Source organism: Rattus norvegicus, chromosome 7 (genome assembly GCF_021556685.1).
Source record: "Rattus norvegicus strain SHRSP/BbbUtx chromosome 7, alternate assembly SHRSP_T2T, whole genome shotgun sequence".
In the NCBI taxonomy this organism is placed as follows: domain Eukaryota; kingdom Metazoa; phylum Chordata; class Mammalia; order Rodentia; family Muridae; genus Rattus; species Rattus norvegicus.
The window spans coordinates 74,563,381-74,587,114 of NC_141540.1; the positions used below are offsets into that span (position 1 = coordinate 74,563,381).

Genomic DNA, 23,734 nt, shown 5'->3' on the forward strand with positions numbered 1-23,734 from the left:
ATGAATACATAGTAAGGAGCAGGCAGGTAAGCATCTTTTGCCTGAGGCATCAAATAAAAGCCTTCTGTAGGGAGAACATCAGGAAAGCTGGCAGGAGTTTGGTGTCCCTCTGTTTGCCAGCTGGATTATATATATATATATATATATATATATATATATATATATATCCCCAGCTAGAGATGGCACGAACAGTAAGACAGGTTCTCACAACATGTCCTATTGATACCTTAGTAATCCTACACCCTCACCTCTGGAGGGAAAATCTATGATCATAAAATCTTATCCAGAATGTTCCTGAATTTTAAAGGCATCCTCCTGTACCCTGATTCGAATTGCGGGGTGCTGAGTTTTCCCAAGTATCTGCTGCTTCATTACTAAACAGGAAGCACTGGGCTTTAATGATCCTATTTTTCAAGAATCCTAGAATAAGGGCCATTTAGTATTAAATCTGGAAGTTATACCTCTGCCCCAAATCTGCTCACTCCGCTTGTCCTACCAATTTAATCTCCTGCTGCTTGTTTTCCATGACTCTTTATTCTACCTCAACGTTTTTAGAGTTGTCTGTACTCAAGAGTCCCAGTAGGCAACCTCAGGTGCTGTGCACATGACCAGCTAGGGAAGAAGATCCCTGGGAAGGTGATCTTGCTGAAGCAGCTTTACTTCTTGTTTCCAATTATAGACACAAACATCACTAAAGCCCATCACACACACAGTATGTTTCCAACATTTTCCATTTGCTTTCCTGCTCCATTTCATTTTCCTGCTTGGTTTCTGTTATGCTGTGAGAGTGACTGGTGCCCCTAAGTTGTTTTGCCTGAAGCTTTTTCTCAACCACCCCTACCCCGGCCTTTAATTCATTTGTAGTAGGTCCTTCATTCCATTCACATGGTCTTAATCATAGTTCTACTGCTGTGAAGAGGCACCATGACCAAGGCAACTCATAAAATAAAGGATTTAACTGGAGGCTGGCTTACAGTTTCAGAGGTTCAGTCCAGGAAGCATAGCAACATGCGTGCAGGCACAGTGCTAGAGAAGTACTTGAGAGCTACACCCTGATCCACAGAAGTCAATGAGAGAGAGAGAGAGAGAGAGAGAGAGAGAGAGAGAGAGAGAGAAAGAACCTGGCATGTGTTTTTGAGACCTCAAAGTCCATACTTCTTACTTCTTCTAATTCTTTGAAATATTGTCACTCCCTGGTGACTAAGCATTCAAGATTAAGAGTCTACTGGGGCCATTTTTAATTAAACTACCACACATGTGTTGAATCATTTCTATGAAATGAATACCTACTGCGTCTGAACTATGAAAATGGAAAAATGTTTTTACTTATTATTTTCTGTGACCTTCCACCTCAAAATCTCTGGTAAGGGCAGACAGGTCAATAGCTAAGTATAATAAATGGAAGTAGAGCAAAAGTGCTGGAAATTTAAAAAGGAGAATGAATTCAAACTTGAAAGATTAAAAACAACAGCACAGAACAAGGGTACTTTAGCCATATGTGAAATTGTTTTCCTGTTTAGTAAACAAAGTATACAGAAGAGTGTGTCCAGAGGACCAGAAGAGAAGATGGGAGCAACAGTTGATGGAAGCCAACAAAAGTTAGGGCCAAATGGGGTCCAGGTAAGCAATGGAAAGACAAATAAGTGTAAATAACCTTAAAATATGAAATAAAAGTGCATGAGTCCATAAATCCTACTGAGGAAGAGAAAGAAAGCCTGCCCTCACTTGGGCACACTGTGCGTGATCCTTACTTCAACGTCCTGACAATTGGCTAAAATTCAGCATTTGGCATCACGTGTGTAGGAGGAGCATTTACTAAACAAGGGACAAGAGGACAGGCTTCTATATGCTATATGAAAACTCGAAGACCTATTAATAAAGAAAAAGATTAAGAAACCACTGTCCTGCAAGACAGGGGACTAACTTACCGGAGTAAATACTCAGAATGGCTGCTAATCCCCTGGGACAGGAGGCTTTAGTGAGGACTGAAAGGGGGAAGAGAGTGCTGGAGATGCCATCCTAACCTAGACTTACACTAGCACTGCAGCTGCAGTAACAGGATCCGCTGTCCCTGTATCTACTCTGGCGCATCAAGATCCTACAGCCTCAGGTAGCATTTTTGCTGAAGGTGTTTCCTGTAATTTTCAGTTTATAATAAACGCAACCAATCAAGAAAAAGGTTAAGTAACTCCCAAACAAACAAATGGTAAGAGAAATCAACAGTATAGGACTTCCCACAACATCTGTCCAACCTTCTCCAGAAAACCAACCAGGAAGGGGGTTACACGTAAGACAGTGGGGGAATTGCTTGCTGTTCAAAAAAGACCAGAGAAATATAACAGCTAAATGCAAGGCTACAAAATGATTTTTGCCCTTATTGTAAAATAATCTCAGAAATGAAGATATTTAAAAATATAGTAGACATTGGCTAGGATTAGGGACAATAATTTCTTGCACTCTGATAACTATCCAAGATTATATAGCAAAGCATTCTTAATTTTTTTTTCTGATAAGCATGCTGAGTATTTAGGGGCAAAGAATCAAGAAACTAATTTCCAAATGGTTTGCAAAGTATACATATTTATAGAAAATAAATATGACAAAAGTTTTAAGTCACTGAATATAAGTGAAACATACTTGGGAATACATGACTTTAATAAATCTGGATTTTTACTTTAAAATGTTTGAAATGAAAAAAGCCAGGTCATATCATGGAGAGCTTACCGTGAGCACATTGGGATTCTGGGCCTTATTGTCAAAGACCTCGAACAAGCTACTGACAGGATCAAGTCACATCCCAATAGTTCTAGATGTACTTATTACATTCATTCAACTAGCACTTATTGTCCAGCAAATAGTACACAAACCCTAAACTAGGTGCTGGGGGAGACACACACTGAACACAAACAGAAAAGCTGCAAAAGATGTAGCCCAGGAGAGACGCTTCTTGTCTGAAACATAATTAGAAGCACTTGGAGGAAGGCGAGTGTGCCTTGCCTGCTGGGATTGTCTGACTCTCAATGTCAGCAAACGCTTCTCAGAAGGAATGGACCGACAGGAGACTTAAAATTGCCTCTCAGCTTTGGCCTCTGCTTATTCCTTGTTGGTAAAAGTCTACTCCCATGGAAGATGCCAGAAAGTTTAAACTTCCTTGAAGTGGTTCAGGCATATAAACATGCCCCCAAAAAGTTCTAGTACAAAGAACCTTATTTGGCTGTCATGAATTTCACTAAGGTCTTCTTGCAAGAGCTTTCTTCCCTGAATTAAAACAGAAGAAGAAAAAAGATGGAAAGAGGCCTCTTACTCCCCTTCCTCTTTCTTGCTCACAAGTGTAATTGGTGAGGGCTACTAGAGAAAAGACCAAGAGAAGGAAAGCAGAAATATAGACCAAAGCCTTAGTCTCACAGTGTCCCTGACATGAACCTGTAACCCCAGACCACTAGATAATTTGTTATGTAAACAAATAATTCTCCTTTTTCCAAGTCAGTCTTTTTGGCTTTAAAGCCAAAAGCCTCACCTCTATCTGAAAATACAGCGCTAAGACATTTAAAGAAAGTCTTATCTTCTTCTGTGGATCAAATCAGTTTTTCTTCTGACTGAGCTTCAGTGGTATGCATGCTGACATTTGGATGATAAAACATTAGCTAACGTTCTAGGAAGAGATTAAACATAGACCCTGTGCCAAGGAATATCTAGATTCGGAGAGCCAGATATTCGCGCTAGGTTACGCCATCCATGGATATATATATGGGCAGTCTCCAATCAGAAAACAGAAATCTGACCTCTCATAATACTGACTTTGTTAATTTGGGTCACCAGCTTTATGAGTCTTTTAATGAGATAGTTATTATAGTGCAGACCACGGAAATGATCGTTCTTTTTTAAGCTGCGAGTAGTCGCACAGAAAGACGAGCTGGGCAATCTGGAGCAGAGAAGCAGAGCTAGCACAAGGCTGGAGTCAGGAAAATGGGAGTCTGTAGAAGTGAATTGTGAGGCTCAATAGTTAAAGATTCCAAAGGCAAAACTGAGCATGCTAAGGTCAGAGAAAAACCATGGACTGATAGCTGGTGTTCTATATTTTCTGCTGCCTGGACACTTGAGGGAAATGGCTCCATGCTGGGGGTAGCTCTCCTAGGCTGAGGATATGTGGGTAAGAGTGTAGAACAGATGAATTTAGCAAGGCATTTCCAGGACTGATTCTAAAATGTAACCTTAGATCCGTTCCACAGAAAGCTAGGCTAGAGGAGGACTCCAAAGGCTAATTTGGTAGGTGTCTTAGTTAGGGTTTTACTGCTGTGAACAGACACTGTGACCGAGGCAACTCTTATAAGGACAACATTCAATTGGGGCTGGCTTACAGGTTCAGAGGTTCAGTCCATTATCAAGGCAGGAAGCATAGCAGGGTCTAGGCAGGCATGGTATTGAAGGAGCTGAGAGTTCTACATCTTCATCCAAAGGAAAACAGGAACAGCCTTGGGCAGCTAGGGAGGTGGGTCTCAAAGCCCGTTTCCACATTGACACACCTCCTCCAACAAGTCCACACCTCCTCCAAATAATGTCACTCCCTGGGCCACGTATATTTAAACCACTACAGTGGGGATTTTTGTAGCATGGCCATTTATTTTCCTGTCCTTCCTCATAGCATAGCATAAACCTACCACATACCAAAAATAATGGGTTAAGAAATCAGAAGAGAAGCTAGGAATGGTGGCTCACACCTGTAAACCCAGGACTCAGAAGGCTAAGACTGGAATATAACCTTGACTTAAAAACTAACTTTGATTAGGCTAAAGAGTCAGACCCTATCAGAGAGAGAGAGAGAGAGAGAGAGAGAGAGAGAGAGAGAGAGAGACAGAGAGAGGGAGAGACAGAGAGAGAGAGACAGAGACAGAGGGAGACAGAGAGAGAGAGAGAGAGAGAGAGAGAGAGAGAGAGAGAATGCAATGAAGGAGGGGGTAAAAGAAAGATCAAAAGGGGAATTTTGTAATAATACTTGAAGCTGAAAGAGTCTAAGGGACACTTTGTATGAGTAGAATCCAGACAAGGTCCTCACACACCAAACTGTGACAGGCCTGAGATGCAGAAGGCCCATTAGCCCTTTCCTTAACACATTGATCTAAAACACTTGACAGCCTAATGCAGAAAAAAAGGGGGTAGGGGGTGAAGGAGCAGAACTCACAGTCCTAGGTAAAAGCAAGAAAAGACTGAGGTCTGGGGGCAGAAGAACTGGGAGCTGTATTTACTTACAACTGTGTCTCTAAGGTTCATATACAGGCGGCACAGGGGTGGGGGGGGGTGGGTTTGCATTTTCCTGAAGTGCAAACTTGGTCTTCATAGTGACAATATTAAGAGGGCAGGAACTTTGAGAGGTGGGGTCTGGCAGTGTATCCTGAACTCTTGATAATCTTGGGAAGGGACTGAGATTGTTCCTTGCTCTCTATTTTATCATGTAATTTCTCTCTCATCTATCTCCCACCATGACGTCAGCTGCCATAATGGGACGCAGACAGGAGGGGCTGCACCAAAGCCTCCAAAACCATAAGCAACAAACCTTTCTCTTATACAAGTATCTGGCCTCGAGTGTTCCACTATAGTAACAGAGAACTGATCAATAGAATGTTTTCAGTGGGCCAGCTGGAAAATACAGGCTCTGCACCTGTTCAGGAACATAAGCCTAATTAGATGGGACCCAGATGCAGTGCCACGAGCACTCTGTGTAAATCCTAATTGTAGGCCCCTGCCCGAAAAAACAAGCAGTTGCCTATTCATTCTACACTATACATATTGGCCAATGGAAACAAATGAGATATTTGCCTGCTGGCGTACTCACAACAAGAAAAGGAGCTAATCTGGATATACATCAACAGATGAGTGGATGATGAAAATGTGGTACAAATACACAGTGGAATTTTATTCCACCATAAAGAAAACTGAGATTTGCAGAAAAATAGATGGATCCGAAAAGTATATTATGCCAGATAATTCAGACTCAGAAAACCAGAACATACCCAGTTCCTTTTTACATGGTTCCTAGTTCGTATACTGTGTGCATAGTGATGGCTGAGAATACGAATAAAGCCTAGAAATGTCAAGATAGGAGAGCATCAGATAAAAAGAGGTGCTGAAGGGACCAAGAGAATAGATGAGGCATCAAGAGGAAAAGAGAATGAGGGACTTACTAGAGGATGGGAGCGACAGTGGTGGGGATGGTGATACTGGAGGAGAATCCAATACAACCCTCATTTTTAAAATGTTTAAAGAAAAACTCTGGGTTTTTAATTACAGCTGATGAGATGGCTCAGATGGTGAGGACACCTGCCATCAAGCCTGACAACCTGAGTTTAATCCCTAAGACACAGATGGTGAAAGGAGAGACCCAATTCTGACAAGTTTGACAATTCCAGCCCCCACACCTGGGTATGCTCACACCCTTGCATACACACACAATAAGCAGATGTGTTTTTTAATTACTTGAAAATATTCAACTATAGGAAATCTGCATAAAGATTCTCATTCTCCACTTCTCTCTGCAGGAGGCCTTCATTTTCTTAAGTAAACAATCAGCTGGGGTTCGAGAGTTGTTGCCCCTAACCTACACAGCCTGCACAACTTCCGGGAGCCCAAGCACCAGCTTCTCATTTCATGGGGTCTCTAAGCATCAGGCTGGGTTTGTCATCCTTATACTAGAAAATATTTTTGTTCCCAAATCTGTCTCTATAAATAGTTGAAAGTGAATGAGAACATACTCTGGTAATTGACCTACTTTTAAGAGCTGTAAGAATGAGTGTGGATTTTTCAACCAGACTACGTTTAATGCTAGGATATGACCCGAATGATTTTCTAAGCTTTCTTTTTATCCTATTTCCTTGTAACATGCCTCATAAAAGTATGTTCAGGATTAAGCTAAACCCCATAAGGTTACTATAAAAGTACCTGGTACATGATAAAAAGCCTTGGATGCTATGCAAGGCAAGTGCATTGTCCGTGTCAACTAGACAATCTTCTACCACCCCCACATTCACACAGAAGACCTAATTCCCAGCACCTCAGACTAGTCAGACACTATTTATTTTAAATGGAAGTTAAAGTCACTGGGGTGGACCACAGTTATGTATGGCTTGCTTCCTAGGAAGTTGTGACATGAAACATACCAGAAACAAAGGCCATGTGAACACACAAAGCAATCTATCTGCAGACAAGAAAAGATGCCGTCAGAGGAAACCCTGGCAACCCTTAATCTTGAGCATCTGGCTTTCAGAACGGAAGGATTACTTTCTTTAGCTTTGTAGCCTCTTGTCTGTGGTACTTTGTGCAAAAGGGAAACTAATGTGGATGGACATATGAAACAATAAGCATGCCTAATACATTAATACCCACAATTATTTGTTCATTCAACACTGCGACACCTACTATGCTCCAAACACTGCCTGTCCATGTACGCAGCATCTTTACCTCCATATAAGTTTATCTCTTTATCACATTTTTATTTATTGTACAGGGATGGGCACAAAGTGGCATGCATGTGAAAATCAGAGGACAACTTGCAGGAGTTGGTTCTCTGCTTCACCTTTGTGGGTCCCATGAATCAAACTCAGGTCCTTAGGCTTAGCAAGAGCCTTTTTCTAGGGAACCACCATGCCATCCCTTAATGTCACTTTCTTGTCAGTTAAAAACCAAGCTCTTTTTCTTTCTAATCATTTTCTGTGGCATTTGGTCATCGCTGAGGGTGTGAAAGAAGCAGCATCGGAGAGCCTAACTCTGAAGACACTATGTTGAGTTAGCTGGAAAGTCTTTGGAGTTACTTCTGACTGGGTCACTCTCTTTCCTCACTCTGACTTAGATGGTCTTTGTATAAAGCTAAGAGGGATAACTTTTAAATCTCCCTGTTAATTCTAACATGCAAACACTGTTGAACACTATTACTCTAATTTGAATGGACACAAAAATTTTTTCTCAGTTTTTTTATTAGTTCTCTGAAGGGCCTCTAGGGTCACCTCAGTTGCAACTCAAAGTGTAGTACATATGTCACCAGCAATTAATCACGTGGCAGCTTGTTACAGAGCTCTGGTTCTGCCTGACTACTAAATCAAACTCCACTTAACAGGATTCTCCACATAATTCGAGATGTTAGAAATACTGAATTCCCATGAGAAGAGCCTGGAAATCCATTATAAACAAGACTCATTGCTTCCTGTATAGCCACACAAAATTTCAGACTCTGTGAAAGGTCTGAGGAACAGTGTTTAAGTATCTGTGTGTAACTGGTCAGGCAAAGCCTTGGGATCTGCTCACTTAGGCAGTCCTCAGCTCCTGCCTCATTACCCTCCAATTATTACTTTGTAATATGAAACAGAACAGTGACACAGAACTTTTTTATTTTTTCCATTGTACATGCACACTTGCAAGTATTTATGCCACTTAGGAACAGGGAAAGAATCACATTATTGCCAGGATATCAAATTATCAACTACAATAGCTACTGAAAAGATCACGTTGTATTTGATTATTTTCACAGAACACAGCAACCCTAACAGTCCATACAAATAAATCTCCATGTTACATGGGAGAAAAGGGCCTCAAGTGCCTTACATCAGGGTCACAGGCAGATTTACAACAGAATGGTTTCTTCTGTTGTAGCTGTGGTGGAGAGTGGAATATCTCAACACTCTGAGTTCACTAATTGTGAAAACTCATTTATGAATTCCCACTTCTGGAAAAATCATCAATTCACACAAAATTGACAAAATTGATCATCACTGTGATCATAAGAGTACACACCCACCCCGATGCCTCAGTCTCCTAAACTCTATCTGACTGCACTGAGATGCTCCCTTGGTCTTTCACTAAAAATGCAGGAGGAAGAAGAGCTACAGGTGACATTTGGTTGCTCATTGAGTCTAGGTAGGAGGCACACAGGGTCCAGGGACCACTGTCTTCACTCCTAGTTTGGAAATTTACATAATAAAGAGCAAAAGCAAACTTATACAGCTGTTTTCCTCATTAGGCAAAAATACAAAGAGTGATAAGATTTTACTTAGAGGCCAAACACACAGCATTTAGCACAATCTTACATACACTGGGATGCACCTCCTACCCAATATAGTAACTTTACTTTAGGTTTGTTTCTGTAATTACAAAAAAAAAAAAATCCAGTAGTGATGATGAAGACGGCCCAGAACTCTGAATCCATCCTTTCCCAGGCACCTTGCTTACCAACAACCCCTTTAACTCTCCCTTCTTAACCCTGAGTAAGGCCTCTTCTGTCACATTTATCACTGAGAGATAGGACCACTATTTCTACAGCTTCAGAAGGCATTTCTATCAAGTTTTTACTGACCCACTCAATGCCAGGTTCATACCTATCTTGCCCTGATTCCCTTGCCTATTATCTCCTTACCACTGAGTCAAGGACCCCCTCACAGAGGTTAGAATGAAGTCTTCCATACTTCCACACAAAATGGGGACTGGCTTACAGAGTTCTAATTTCCAGAGAAGGTAAGTCAGGACACAAGCAAACCTTGGTAGAGAGGGTCCAGCTCAGCCTGCACACTAACCAGAACTATCTAGAACAGGTTCTTCCTGTCCTGTCCCCAGGAACACCTTGGGATTCTCCCACAGTGAGTACATTTGGGCTAAGAAACAAAGACAGCAAAGAACTACTAGTGGAAAAGCTGGGGGCTGGGGACCCCAGTGGCATAAGCTATCAAATGAGACAAAAGAAGTCCCTAGGTCTTAAAATGGACAGACAGAAGACACAGCAAGAGACCACAACACTGTTGCTTTAGGGTTTCTAATTCTAGCAGAGACATACAACTTTAGAATTACAGAATGAGCCCAGGATCCAGGACCTGTGTCGTCTGACCAGAGTCTCTGGAGGCCTTCTGGGTTTTTTTTTTTTTTTTTGGTGGGGGGAGGGGTGTTGTTCTTTTGGTTTATTTTATCCTATCTCAACCTATTACATGGGTTTGCAAAGGAAGCCCCTTTCTGCCTCCCTAGCTATAGGTAGAAAAGTCTGGCTGATGACTATTTTGTCTGAGCTGTGATACTATTTTAAAAGGATGGGCGGGAGAGGTTCATAAGGAGAGCAGGGAAGTCCAGAGATAGGTTGACAGGGAAGGGGACTAAGTTGCATGGAGGTATGAAGTAAACACAGGCATAGAAATGAAAAATCTGTCCTCATCAGCATCCCTTCTTGTCCCTTCTAAGCAAGGTATAAGGAATAAGGGAAATGACATAGATACCCGGTTGTGGCCCAAAGCCTTACCCTTCTCAGGGCTCACAACATGATAGCAATAAGCATATGTTCACAAATAGCAGGCTGCCCGCCAGTCTGACAACCAGTAGGTTTCCTAAAGTCTGGGGAGGCTAGGCTTGTAGCCCATGCACTGAGAAGATGCCTGGGTCCGTAGGCAGTTCTTGAGGTCTTTAATTGGAGCCAATAACATTGACCTAGCCAAAAGTCAATGGACTGAGTGCAACCAGGCACGACCAGACTTGATGAGGGTTCACTAGAGGACTGTCTCCGAGGCAAGAGGAGACATACCATGTGAACAAAACATACTCCTGTTTGCCCTTGTCCTCATCCACACCCAGTAGGTTTGCTGGACCCTAGGCTGAAACTGGAAATAAAGTAGGAAGAACCTTGGTTGATGACTCCAGACCCACAGAATAAAAGCACTGGCTTCATTTTGTGATGGCAATGGAAAATCTTGCCATTGGTAACATGTGACTGGCCACGAAGTAGCATAGCTGAGTATCCATCTGGACAATGACTCATTAATGTCCACATAAAAGACAGTGGGAAGGGCCAGAGCTAAGAACAGGGACTGGATAGAGTAGAGAAAAACTGCCATACATCAGAAGTGATGGGTGCACAAGCAGTGAGTGTCAAACACGTAACACTGTTGTGGCACGGTGAGGCCATGGGGAAGCAAAGAATATTACCACAAATGTCACATTCTTGAAGATAAGTCCAAAGTGGCTACCGTGTACATAAGACGGTATAAATAGAAGGCAGACAACCAAACCCACGTGGTCAGTCTAAAGGGTCCAGCAGTAGTAGGAAGATCTATGCGGGATCAGTTGGGCTGCCTCACTGCCGGCTTGGGGCTCTCCACTGGCTGTTTTGCTGGACCTGGTGGTCTTTCTTCCTTTCCTTTCTCTCCATGGGCTTCTTCACTGATCAGGTAGTACTGTAGAGGATTGGGCCACAGGTCCTCGTTGATTATCTCGACAATCTTGTCAGACTCAATAGAGCTGTGGTTTGAAAACCACCCAAAGAAGCTACCGTTGTTTTCTGGGTTTTCCTTGCTCAGGGACTGTAGATCGTGACCTGGGAGCCACTGGATTGGAGCTGAGCGAGACACCACTTGACCGGATGGACCACACCCATATTCCTTGATGAGCACCTTATTTTGAAAATAGGGGTTTCGGCCAAAGTAGAACTTGATTTTGTAGCCCAATCTGGCAAGGCCAAGCTCTTCCACCTCCAGTCTGTTCAAATAGCTCAATACCTCCTTATCTTTGGTATTCAGAAAAGATGACAGCTGGGGATGGTTCTGAAAAGCTTGCCCCCAGAAGCCAGGGATGCTCTGGATGAGGAGATTCCTGCGCTCTAAGTGGTGAAGTCGCAACTGGCCAAACTTGCGGGAAAGCCTGAGATACGCTCTGTCAGCCTGTGCATTCATGGTCTCCAGCTTTAGCTGGACCGTCTCCAGGGTATCCATGCTGCCTACTGCTGCAGGGGACCCTGACCCAGCATGCTTCTCTGTCACCTTTTTTTCCTCCCCCACTGGAGCAGCGGCGCATGGTCTCGCAGAGCCCATCTTTGGCTTCCCACTGACTGTGGCCTGAGGGCCCCTCCCCGTGGCGCTCCGAGGGCCTGGGGCCTTCCTCCCGGGGACTCGCCGATTTCCAATGCGGGAACCTTGTCGCAGCTTCGCCAAGGCTCCCACGGTTCCCACGAAGCTGATGTCGCTGGTCAGACGCTCGGCGAGGGCTGTAGCCCTCTCCAGGCCCGGATCAGGGGCTGCAAGCCCGCACTCGCCCGCAGCCCGTGCCCGCAGCGCCAGGCCGCAGTCTAGCGGGAGGCGGCAGGCCTCCGCTTCCCCGGGCTCGGCTGGTTCCGTTCCTCCATGAGCAGTGCCATCCTGCACCTGAGCGGCCGCGGCGTCCTCTCCTAGCCGCGGGCTCTGTGCTGGCTTTTCGTCGCGCCAGATGTCGTCCGCAGCGGCCGGGACCCGGGCTCTGGCCCGGCCTTTGCCCCGGCCTTTGGCGCGGGAAGACCTTCGACCCCTACTACGACCGCTCATGGTGCCAGCGGACAAGGCTTCAAGGCCGCTATCAGCCGGTGGGCTCTACGGAGCTGGCCTCTCCATGGCAACCGTGACGTCACCACGGCAGAACCCACTGAGCCCAGTGATTGGCTCCGCGCAGCGGCTGCGCACCAGCCCACCCTCTGATGCTGCACCTCCTTGGTCTTATTTTGCTGTTAGAAAGTTAGTTTCCACCTGTGCTTGGCCTTGGTAGTGTTGCTGACTCATCAGTTACCACTGATAGCAAGAGGGTCCCCAGGGGTTCATAAGACACAGCCATTGCTCTTACAGTGACCTCGTGAAGGCACCCAGTACCAGTCTCCCTCAGTTTTCTAAATATTCTTCCTCTTCTGTGTTTTTCTGTGACATCTCTCGTAATTAATTGGTCATCGACATTTCTATCTCATCACATAATTATTCTACTGTAAGATTCCTCCCAGCAATTCAACTCTAGGGAGTGTAAAGGCCAGAACAACAGTGCTTATCTAAAATGACTTAGAATAAAAAGTAACAGCAACCAATACTGTATAATCATACACACAAGGCATTTTACTGTATCTATTACTGTGGGCACTGGCTGCGGGCGAGTGCGGGCTGGTGGCCCCTGATCCGGGCCTGGAGAGGGCAACAGCCCTCGCCTGAAGGGATATTTCTTTTGCATTATCTCCGTTTATGAAGGAGGTATTGTTCGCAGTTTCCTGATAAGACTGCAACTGAAGGGCTAGTGTTACATTTCAGTGATAAAACAGGTGCTCAGCATGGGGAAGTCCTGGATTCAATCCTTAGTGAGGAGGAGGAGGAAGAGGAGGAGCAAGAGAAAAGAGGAGGAATACTAAGGAACATTCTGGAGACTATACAGTTAAGGAGAAGTCTTGGCCTCACTATGTTACCTGCTACCACAATCTGTTGGCCCTTTGCAAATGATGGTGCTGACTCCTAAGAAAAGCTGTTCAGGGTGTTAACAGATCCCACACTCTGCCTAGGCCCAAGTCCTCCAGCTGCCTCAGGCCTACAGAGTTGCACTGTGAATCCCCAGTTCAGAGCCAGAAATAACAGTCCTGCGTCCAAGCGCCTGCAATTGGGATAGAACACACATAGAATAAAAATGTCATTCCAGGAGTAGAGAAGGATTTCCAGATGAGGTTTTTGAGACAGAGGGTTTACAGGAGTGCTGGGGTTGGGGGTGGGTAGAAACTTTTCATTGCCTACAGAGAAGCAGCCAGACAGCTTGGTTAGCACTCCCAGAGAAACCTCAAACCCTAAAGCTGAGCTTCAGGAGCATGAGTACTGAGGGGATCCATGGTCAGTGTGAAGAGAAACTTTCTGAGTGGACCTTCCTGGTTCAAACACAGCAACACCCTTGCAGGGAAGAACAAAGAAGTGAGCCCAACCGTCAGGCAGTATACAGAAGCTTGCTTAAGGTGCAGAACGACTAGATCAGAAACTAAGTGTTAGCAAGCTCTCGGGAGGCTTTCATACATTCAATTTTAAGTGTAGAAGCTGTGGTAGGGGAGGTTGCTCTGAAACCAGTTTAAAGCAACCCAATACATCCAAGTCCTTACTTTCTTAAGAGACCTGCAGTCGCCTGCAAGCACAGCTCTGACAGGTTTCCCTCTGACCTTCTGTCCTATGCTCTCTTCAATGCTCTGGTCTCCTACCTCAGAAACTTTACCCTGATGCTTCCTTCTTTAAATGCTCAGTCCCCCACATGTGGTCTGAGCCCCTTTAGATTATTAAAGCCATCATATCTGAAATTGTCAACTCTTTTTCATTTATGCCTTTGTTTGTTCCCCATAATACCTATCAACTACTTACACACTGCCAGTAGTTTGGGGGTTTTAATATATACTCTTTAAAGTATAGACATCCATTTATTTAGTGTGTGTAAATTAGTATAATTGTAACGCAGTGCAGGTGTGGAAGTCAGAAGACAATCTGGGGGAGTAGACTCTCTCCCTCCACCTTGTTGAGTCTGGGTCTTCTTGTTGTTTATTGCTCTGGCTGGCCAGAGCTTCTGGACACTTCTCCTGTCGCTGCCTCCCACCTCACCACAGGCACACAGACTGCAGATACAGCACAAGCCACTGCACTGCTGGTGATGGCGTTTGCACCTATTTGTGCCCCACGGACTGAATTCAGATGGTCAGGCTAGAACAGCTGAGTCATTTCAGGGCCCCATGGTTTCTGCATACAAATGGCCTTAATCATTATTGATTCAAAGAATCAATTTAAGCAGAGTTTTTACAGAGAGTTTATAACTGATGTTTTAAATTAAAAATATTTCCTTTTCTCACAGAAGCAAAGCTATTGGTAAAAGTTACATTCTTAAATCAACCTGTGGGAACATATTAAACTCTACATTTGACCGAAAATCTCTTTTGTTACAAAGTACTCCCCAGGGACAATGTATAAGTGAAAATCTGGAGTGACAGATGAAAATTTTAAGCTGAGAGAATTGCTACTTGACTAATAGGGATTCATTAGTCCTAAGACCGCCTTAAATCCTTGTTGAAGGCCCTTCCTAACCACTGCACCGCCATGCTCCCTTCTCCTGGTCAGCTCAGACATTGGCAAGCAGTCCTGGTGGATCTCACAGGGCACTGCCTCACCATTCTACTTGTTCAGTAGTTAGACACCACTTTCTTCCCACTTCTACCACAGCATTACTTTCTAAATTAGATAATCATAGTTTGGACTCTGTAAATCTCAGATAACTAAAAAGAGAACTGAAGCAGCTGAAATCCCCCTACAAATTGGGGCACTTCTCTGAGCTTAAGACATCTCTGTTGTCAAGAGTCATAATCCAGCTTCAGTATAACTCACTAGAGGCTAAGCCACTGCAGGGTTAGCAGCGGCCAGGCCAGTGCAAACACAGTTTAGTGTACAGTCTACCTGGAGCCTTGCCAAATAGGTAAGCATCGGAGACAAATGAGAGACTAGCATCCTTTGAAAGACTAATTATTCCGGTACCTTAATTGCTCTTTTCCTCTCTAACAAGTATTTTCAAAATTATGTCTATGCAGGCATATCCATTTACACCTTAGGTTAACATATACATAATATATACAGCAAGTAGGATTCATCAAAGGTTGCAGTAGTATTCTTGGCATTGCAGTATTCAACATGAATGAGTTTATTCTCAGCAGCCAGTAATGGGAACACGCCCTTTGGCTTCTATTCTATTTGTGGTAGCATTCTGTGATGATTATTAGATAAATATAAGTTTATCGTGTGCTCAAGGGATCTAAAGATGCTGTAACTTCTTCCTAAGTTACACTCATGTAATTATTTGTATTGTAGTAGTTTATTATTGGCAAATAGTTATTAGAAACTTAAAAAATAAGTCAAGATGTTATAACTAGGCTTTGCTTTTGCTTGAAAAGTCTGGTTCTTTCTGTATCTTTTAAAGTCAATTCCCCTCAAATCATAGAAGTTAACGAACTTGGAAAAGGACATCCCAGTCCCCCAATCTATTCCCTAGCCAAGGGGAGAGCATTTCCCACAGTCTCACTGGCAGAGTTTCAGGATGCCAGACTTTTGACACTTCTAGCAATGAAATTTTTTCTTCTTCCCTAAAGGGACACTTAAACCCCATTGGATGACAGTGAGTACTGCATGCTGTGGGGAATTTTGCCAGCTTAACCTCCAGATTCTGGGGCATGAAAAAGAAGGCAATGCCAAGGGAATGTTTTCAAGGCCAAGAAAAGGAGAGAAAAATTTAACCTCTTATGGTAAATGTCCAAACTATCTGAACTTAAAATCCTAAAAATTGTGCCTGGCTTTTTCAGATCCCCCAAAGGCTAAAATCCACAGGAGACCACTGAACTTATCTCAGTTTATTCATATATGCAGCTGTAGAATATTTTAAAGTATATCTATATGTGTTTTTCCTTCTCGGATTCTCTTCTTATTCAGTAACACCAACACTTTAAAAAGCTCTTTAGGCTAGAAAACGGAAAATACCTAGAAAAAAACATTTTTAAACTAAATATATCAGTTTGAACTCCAAAATGGAAAGGCATAATAACATTGAAACACACACATACACACACACACATATGCATATATATACATATTATACATATATGTGTGTTTATATGTTCCAATGATATTATGCCATAAATAATGTGTGTATGTCTCTCTCGCTCTCACTCTGTGATGTGTGTGTGTGTGTGTGTGTGTGTGTGTGTGTGTGTGTGTGTGTGTGTAATGGCTAGTTTTATGACAACTTGACACAAACTAGAGTCATCTGAAAGGAGGGAACCTCAGTTGAGAAAATGCTTCCATAAGACCCAACTATAGAACATTTTTTTTAAATTAGTGATTGATGTGGGAGGGCCATTGAGGGTGTTGTCATCCATAGGCTAGTGGTTCTGAGTTCTATAAGAAAGCAGACTGAGCAAGCCATGTGAAGCAAGTCAGTAAGCATCACCCTCCATGGCCTCTGTATCAGTTCCTGCCTTCAGATTCCTGCTCTGTTTTTGAATTCCTGTCCTGACTTCCTTTAGTAACGGACTAGAATGTAGAAGTATAAGGTAAATAAACTCTTTTCTCCCCAACTTGCTTTCAGTTGTGGTGTTTCATCCCAGTAATAATGACCTATAACCAGAACAATATGTACATGTGTATATATGGAAAATCATAAATCATCTACCTGAGCTGCAAGTGTATAAAATGTGTAACATTAACAATAGAAGAAGAAAAGCATGTCATGGATGATGAGCCATTGCTCGACTGCACAAAGACAAAGACCTTTATCCAGTCTGAGGTTAAAGAGCTTGGAGGAGATCCAGAGACTGGTGAACTGGAATAGAATCTGGAAAAAAAGAATTCACACAATAGCCCTCCAGGAGTTTAAACCCTTGAGAGTCAACATAGCCCTCTCCACCACATTCCCCCCATTTCCTCAATAAGACAGAGATATGAGATTAAAGAGAAATCATTCTCAACAAATGAAGCTCAAACAAGTTCTACCCAAGGGTTTCCCACCAATAAAGGACAACCAAAGAAGTGTGATGGGGCATATGGGGAAGATCAATAAATGGGCTTCTGAAATGGCCTAACATGCCCACTATTGACACTACTCACATCTCTCAGAACCCTAAAAAGGAGAAAAGAACAGCCATAAATTCTTTGAACCAAGAAAACCATAAAAGTTGGCTATGATTAGATAGTCTAATTGGGTCTTAAAATGTAACCACAGATGGTTCAGAATAAAGAATAATAAAGAACTCTGTAGGGGAAATGTCTCATCAATATATACATGGAAGTAGAAGATTTCAAAGACCAGTTGATCCAGATAAACCCAGCGGAGACCAGCAAAGACAGGAGATACATAGCAGTTCTTTTCATTAGTGACAAAATGGATAATTCTTAGTCCCTGGGTCCTAAAACAAAATAAACAAAGATCATTCAAAATGACTGCATGGTTTATATCTATCCAAATTACTTGAATTGCTAATTTAAGTTTACCCAAATTGTGTAAATATTGCAATTATGAAAATACATGCTTACTACAATGTTATTGTCTAGACCATATCTAATTTATTTTTAATTTTTTTATCAAAAACTATTCAAAGGAGACTTAGAGGGGCTGAAGAGATGGTTCAGCAATTGAGAGTATATATGTTCCTTTCACCCACATCAGAGGCTCATGAGTGTTTTAACTCTAGCTCCTTGAGATGCAATTTTATTTTCTGATCTCAGTGGGCACTTGCCCTTACATGTGCATATTCCCCCCGCCTTACACACACACACACACACACACACACACACACAAGATTGAATTTTTAAAATAAATCTTTTGAAATGAAGGCCTTGTAAAACATGACCATGCAGCAAGTGTGAAGAGAGCTATTATATTCCAAGTATATTTTACTGCTCAAGCAAAACTAAGTGTTCTACCAAAACATCTCCCATTTCTTGCGTATAGACTGAGCTTAGAAGAGTAGGCTCGAAGTCCTTATTTACCGAGCATAGTTTGTTTATTTGATCATTGGTATTAGGGTATAAGGATAATAGTGTATTAAGTATAAGTCCCAGGCCTTGTGCGTGCCATTTAAGCTCTCTTGTCCTTTCATTTTTACTTTTCACCTTGAGATAAGGGGCCTCACTAAGTTGCCCAGAATAGCCTTGAACTTGTTCTATAGTCCAGGCAGGTCTTGAACTTGTGATCCTCCTGCCTCATCTTTCAGAATAACTGGGAGTAAAGTACCTGGCAAGATTATTGCTTTTAATGAGTGACCTTTTTAAATTTATCATGCTCTTGATTTTCTCAAGATCTAAGCAAGCATCATCTCCAGGCAGATCAGAAGTTATAAAAGCCAAACTTGCCTCATGGGTAAGTGCTCAACACCTTTTCCCTGATTTTCCCTAAAGCTATTCCTGCAACAAACAACCCTCAATAATTCCCAAACCCAAAATAAATTTGTTCTCAGTCAACAACGCTGTGTGATGTCTATAGCAAGAAATCATAGGACGTGGTTCTGTCTGCCTTGACATCTCGCCTTTTATGCTGCTCAAAACTATTTGTTGGTATTATAGTCCCAAATAATATATCTTTATTATTATATGCATCCATATATTTAGATGCTCACTCCCGGTTGGTGTAGCTGTTAGGGGAGTGACATTGTTGGAGAAGATGTGTCCCTTGGACTGACTTTTGAGCTTTAAAGTTTCAAAAGGCCAGGCCGGTTCCACCTGCCCCCTCCCCCACCTCCTGAAGATCAAGTAGCTCTTAGCTCCTGATCTAGCACCGTGTTTGAATATCTTTTATCATGATGTTCATGGACTAGCCCTCTGAAGCTGCAAGCACGCCCCCAGTTAAGTGTGTCTCTCATAAGTCACCTTATTCAGAGTGCTTTGTCACAACAATAGTGCAGTAAGACATTTCCCAACTACAATACATCAATTAGTAGTACAGAAATGTGCTACAGTTAAAAAAGAAAGTGAGGTTATAAAATCATTGCTTCAAAGGTGGATCGGAGGAAAACATTTCATCATGATCTGGGCCTGAGATGTTTTGGGCTATTCCAGGAAATTTTTGGAAGAGTGATATAGTAAAATCACTTCTTCATATCCATAGATATTTTGCATGAATCACACCTGGTTTTGAGAGTATAGAAGGAAGCATATCGCTGCAGAGACTGACCAGAACCTGAATGACGTTAAGTCATGGGGCAAGGGCTGGGAATGAACTCATTTTATACCCATTTTATATAACAGCCTGGAAATAATGAAGGTGAAACAGCCCATTAGAAGACTTCACCCTGAATCTAATGAACTAGGAATTTAGATTAAAGACATAGAAGAATGCATAATGATATGATTGTGATGAATTTTATTTAATGAGCAAGTATCTTGGAATTAAATATTCTATGTTGCAATAAAGCACAGAGTTTATTGTTACATTTTATTTTATTTGGGCTAATTTAACTTAAGATACTCCTTGTCCTTTAGAATGGCCAATTTGGTAATTCATTCTGCAGTATAATACCTCGCTGTAATAAGACAGTTTTTAAAAAGCACTTAAAAGTTAATAGGCAAACAAAAGGACAAATGAAATTCAAGATCTTGGAAGTCCAGAATAAACGACATGGTGAAGATCCCAAATACCTCCATTCCATTTGTGCTCCTCATATTCTTCCCAGTAATATGCCATGGACTTGATTCTGACCTTTCATCCACTCATAGAAAGAGGATGCAATGTGTAATAACATTTATAATGTTTGTATTATTGTTTGGAATGGAGGACAAGAATAGCTTTTCACAGAAAATACTTCCATTTGCAATACTAAGCACAGAGAGCATTAAGATGAGAAGCCCTGGGCTGGAGAGATGGCTCAGTGGTTAAGAGCACTGGCTGCTCTTCCAGAGGTCCTGAGTTCAATTCCCAGCAACCATCTGTAATAGGCTCTGATGCCCTTTTCTGGTATGTCTGAAGAAAACAACAGTTTACTCATATAAATAAATAAATCTTAAATAAAAAAAGAGAATCCTTGTAAAATTCTAACAATCTCCACCTTCGTGGACCATAACCTGCAAGCCCCAGCATTATAGACTAGTGAGCGGGACAGCATAGTGGTTCAGATCCAAATCCAAAATCATTAAAACAAAGGAAAGAGTTGCAGACTTTAAAGAACTCACAATTATCCTCTGCATGAACTCTATCTATGATGGTTTTTCACCCATAGCATAGAGCCTGGAGTTAACTGTGGTAGACATCCCAGGAGGAATAGAGTAGAACATTCGGTGCCCCCTGCTGCCACTCACTTTTCCTTTCTTTGAATTCTCCACAAAATTATGTCTAAAGAAGTTATTTCTGTTGTTTTAAAAACTGGTTTACTGTCAAGACCTCACCACTAAAATTAAGACTGAGTCCCAGCCAAGTTAAAACTTCATCAGTCTACCACAGTTCCTCTGTGCTTCAGTTTCTCTACAGTGTCAGAGGTGGTTACTAGAATCAGGGCTCCAAGGCAGGGCCAGAGAGGGAGAAAAAGGCCTATCACATGACCCTAGGAAAATGTGAGTATAGAGACACCCTGGCTCAGGCTAGCAGGTACCACTAAGTCCCATGTGATTGTTGCCACACAGAAATAACCCATTTTCCTGAGGACTTTCTTACTATGTAAAATTCACTGAGAACCAAACTGTAAACTGTTCAGATTACAGATGCCCCCTCATAACCCTGTTCTTCACCCTTCTGAGATTTCACATGAAATCATGAGCAAATGTCCAGATATTATTTGAATTACTTGAAAGAATAGACTCTAGTGATGCCTTTGAAAGCGAATATGATGCTGGAGTCACAGCTGGGATCTGCCTTGGGTGTTAAAGCAGATGCAGACTTGATAATACCTGGAGAACAGTTTGTAGAAGCAATAAATTATTATTATTATTATTAATATTATTATTATTATTCAAGTAAAGTTACTCTCCGCTAACCTTTTAATTTCAAAGACGACCTTTATTTTTAAAGGTTTTCTTTCCACACACAAGATTCAATGTTATCCCTGGTTTCTTACCATGAATAATGTGGACTCTACAAATGTTTTCTCTGCCATATATCATGAAGGCTTTTCAAGATAGCTCAACAGCATCCTCCCCCTTAACTGTCCTCAGCAAATACATCTGCAAATGTTTACAGAGCAACTAACAGGCTTCTGACAGAAGTGGCAGACTGAGTGACTAATGATACCTCTTTGGGAACATTTTTTTTCTCCTTCAACTTAATAAATACCTGTATAATTGTTCAGGTGGGCCATATGGCCCCTCTGATTCACAGATTAAGACAATTAGGACACCAGCTAGGTAATTGCTCAAGCTGACATTTTTCAATGTAGACTAGCAAACCTCATGCTTTTTGTCTTCCTTGGAAAAAGCAAGCTCCATCTGGTCATGAGCATGATTCAGAACTAATTCATAGAGCTAAAAAATGAGTCTAACTATGTTTAGACAAAATATTGAATGCAAATGAATTGTGTGGCAGTAAATTTGTGGACACTTCCAGCTCAAATTCTGGATGGAAATGGAACAGCAGGAGTCGGCCCCAAGAACACTGTGACCAGTGCTGAGGCAGAGATTTACAGATACCTCAGGTGGAAAATGCAAGAACTGGAACCTTAAGTAGATAGCTACTGACCTCTGCCCAGTAAGACATCATTCCTCCTGTTTCTTGCCTCCTACCACTCAGGACAGGATACCTCTGAGGTGCAGAGCTCTTCTAGCTCTGAGTCTAACATATCTGTGGGGCAGAGGGAGTAGGCCTAGAAATACAAGCCCCAAATAAGAAAGGACAAATTATCTTTCTTGACTAGCATGTAGAGAATGCTTTTTCCACATGTTAATCCTCCATGATTATAAGCAAATTAAGCAGTGTTTTGAAGCCATTTTGCAATTATATGATTAAGTACATGATTTATAGTTTAAAAAAACAGGATACTTACACTTCTCTCAGTGACATACACTTTTAACTCCAAGCCCCTGCATATCACTAGAGGAACCCATTACAGCAGGGAAAGTCCTAGAAATGAAGGTGGTCACCAGCTGCCTTCCACAGATTTGTGAACATCAGAAACTCCTGAAATCCCTAGGCCTTCTTCCCAGTACACACAGAGAGAAGAGCAGAGATGTAGCAAAATTCCCCCTGGGAATTGAAATAACAGCATCCCTCCTGTTTCTTGTCTTCTATGACTCAAACCAATTAAAAAACCAAAATAAAAGTGTCTTGAAAAGCAAGCAACAACAATCATTGTCCCCATTTATAATCAAAACCAGACTTGAGGAACCAACAATGTTTATAACAAATGACTCCATATGTCCAATGTATTATTATAGTAAATGAGTATTTTTTTTTACCACCAAGAGAATTTATGTGATATTCTCTGGATGGTGAAAGAACTCATTTATCGTAAAGGATTTCTGGGGGGAAAGGTTATGCTAAGGATCATGTGGTGTGATTCGGGGTCCTCTGAGAGACTAGCCTCCGGGCCTTATTCTACTATTCAACAGCATCAGGAAAGCATCACAACCAGTCACCCCATAAATTATATACACAGTTACCATAACAAAATATCATTTCAAAATAGAAATTTCCTTTTGTGCTCAAGAGACTGTGTATGTAGGATCACATGGTCTAGAAGGGGTATCAGCAAAGGATGACCACGGGTGAGGCTAATTTAGGTCACTGTGCACCAGTAACTAAGCAATCCAACCCAGGCCTCCAAAATTGCCAATTGAGAAAATGAGGCTACCTATTCACCCCCTCATTAGCAAATCAGCTCAATGACAAGACCTGATATCTATGTAGCTAGAAGGAATTGTTTCTTCAATATTCAGGGCAGCAGGTGTTTGAGAGTAACCCCATACTCTACCATGGCTCTAAACTTTGTGCTTATTGGCATTACAGGAAAGTAGTGATCTCCCGTCACTAAAATTACCTCAAAGAGTCAAGATGATGGGAGTGGAACTTCATAGCACAACTCTCACCTCCAGGCCAGCTGGGGTTAGGTATAAGAAGTCACCTTTATAAATGGAGATTTTTCAGATCCAGAAAATTCCCTGTACCTGAATGCCTAAAGTGGTTTGACTCCCACAGAGACAAAGGTATGCCACGTGAAGACACATGCATTTTGTGAGTTATGAGCTATTCTTCAAAGATTCTTCTAACTAGTGAAACTGCATTGGTTTGGAGATGCTGCATACAGCAGAGGGGTGTGGTGGTCTTCAGAGGTTCCCTTCAGCCCCAAATAGGGTTTTACTGCTGTGAACAGACCCCATGACCAAGGAAAGTCTTCTAAAGACAACATTTAATCGGGGCTGGCTTACAGAGTCAGAGGTTCGGTCCATTAACGCCAAGGTAAGAGCATGGCAGCATCCAGGCTGGTATGGGGCAGGCAGACCTGAGAGTTCAACATCACATC

General features: G+C 42.2%; 1 protein-coding gene across 1 annotated transcript; it reads right to left on the reverse strand.

Moving 5' to 3' along the window:
• Positions 1 to 8,358: 8,358 nt before the first annotated feature.
• Tspyl5 (TSPY-like 5) lies at positions 8,359 to 12,366 on the reverse strand. Its single transcript, NM_001399731.2, has one exon. The coding sequence runs from the start codon at positions 12,309 to 12,311 to the stop codon at positions 11,079 to 11,081; it is 1,233 nt and encodes a 410-aa protein (NP_001386660.1). The 5' UTR covers positions 12,312 to 12,366; the 3' UTR covers positions 8,359 to 11,078.
• Positions 12,367 to 23,734: the final 11,368 nt, after the last annotated feature.

What these genes read in the sequence shown, in the direction of transcription:
- Tspyl5 (NM_001399731.2), bottom strand. Translation starts at nt 12,311, where the DNA reads ATGAGCGGTCGTAGTAGGGGTCGAAGGTCTTCCCGCGCCAAAGGCCGG.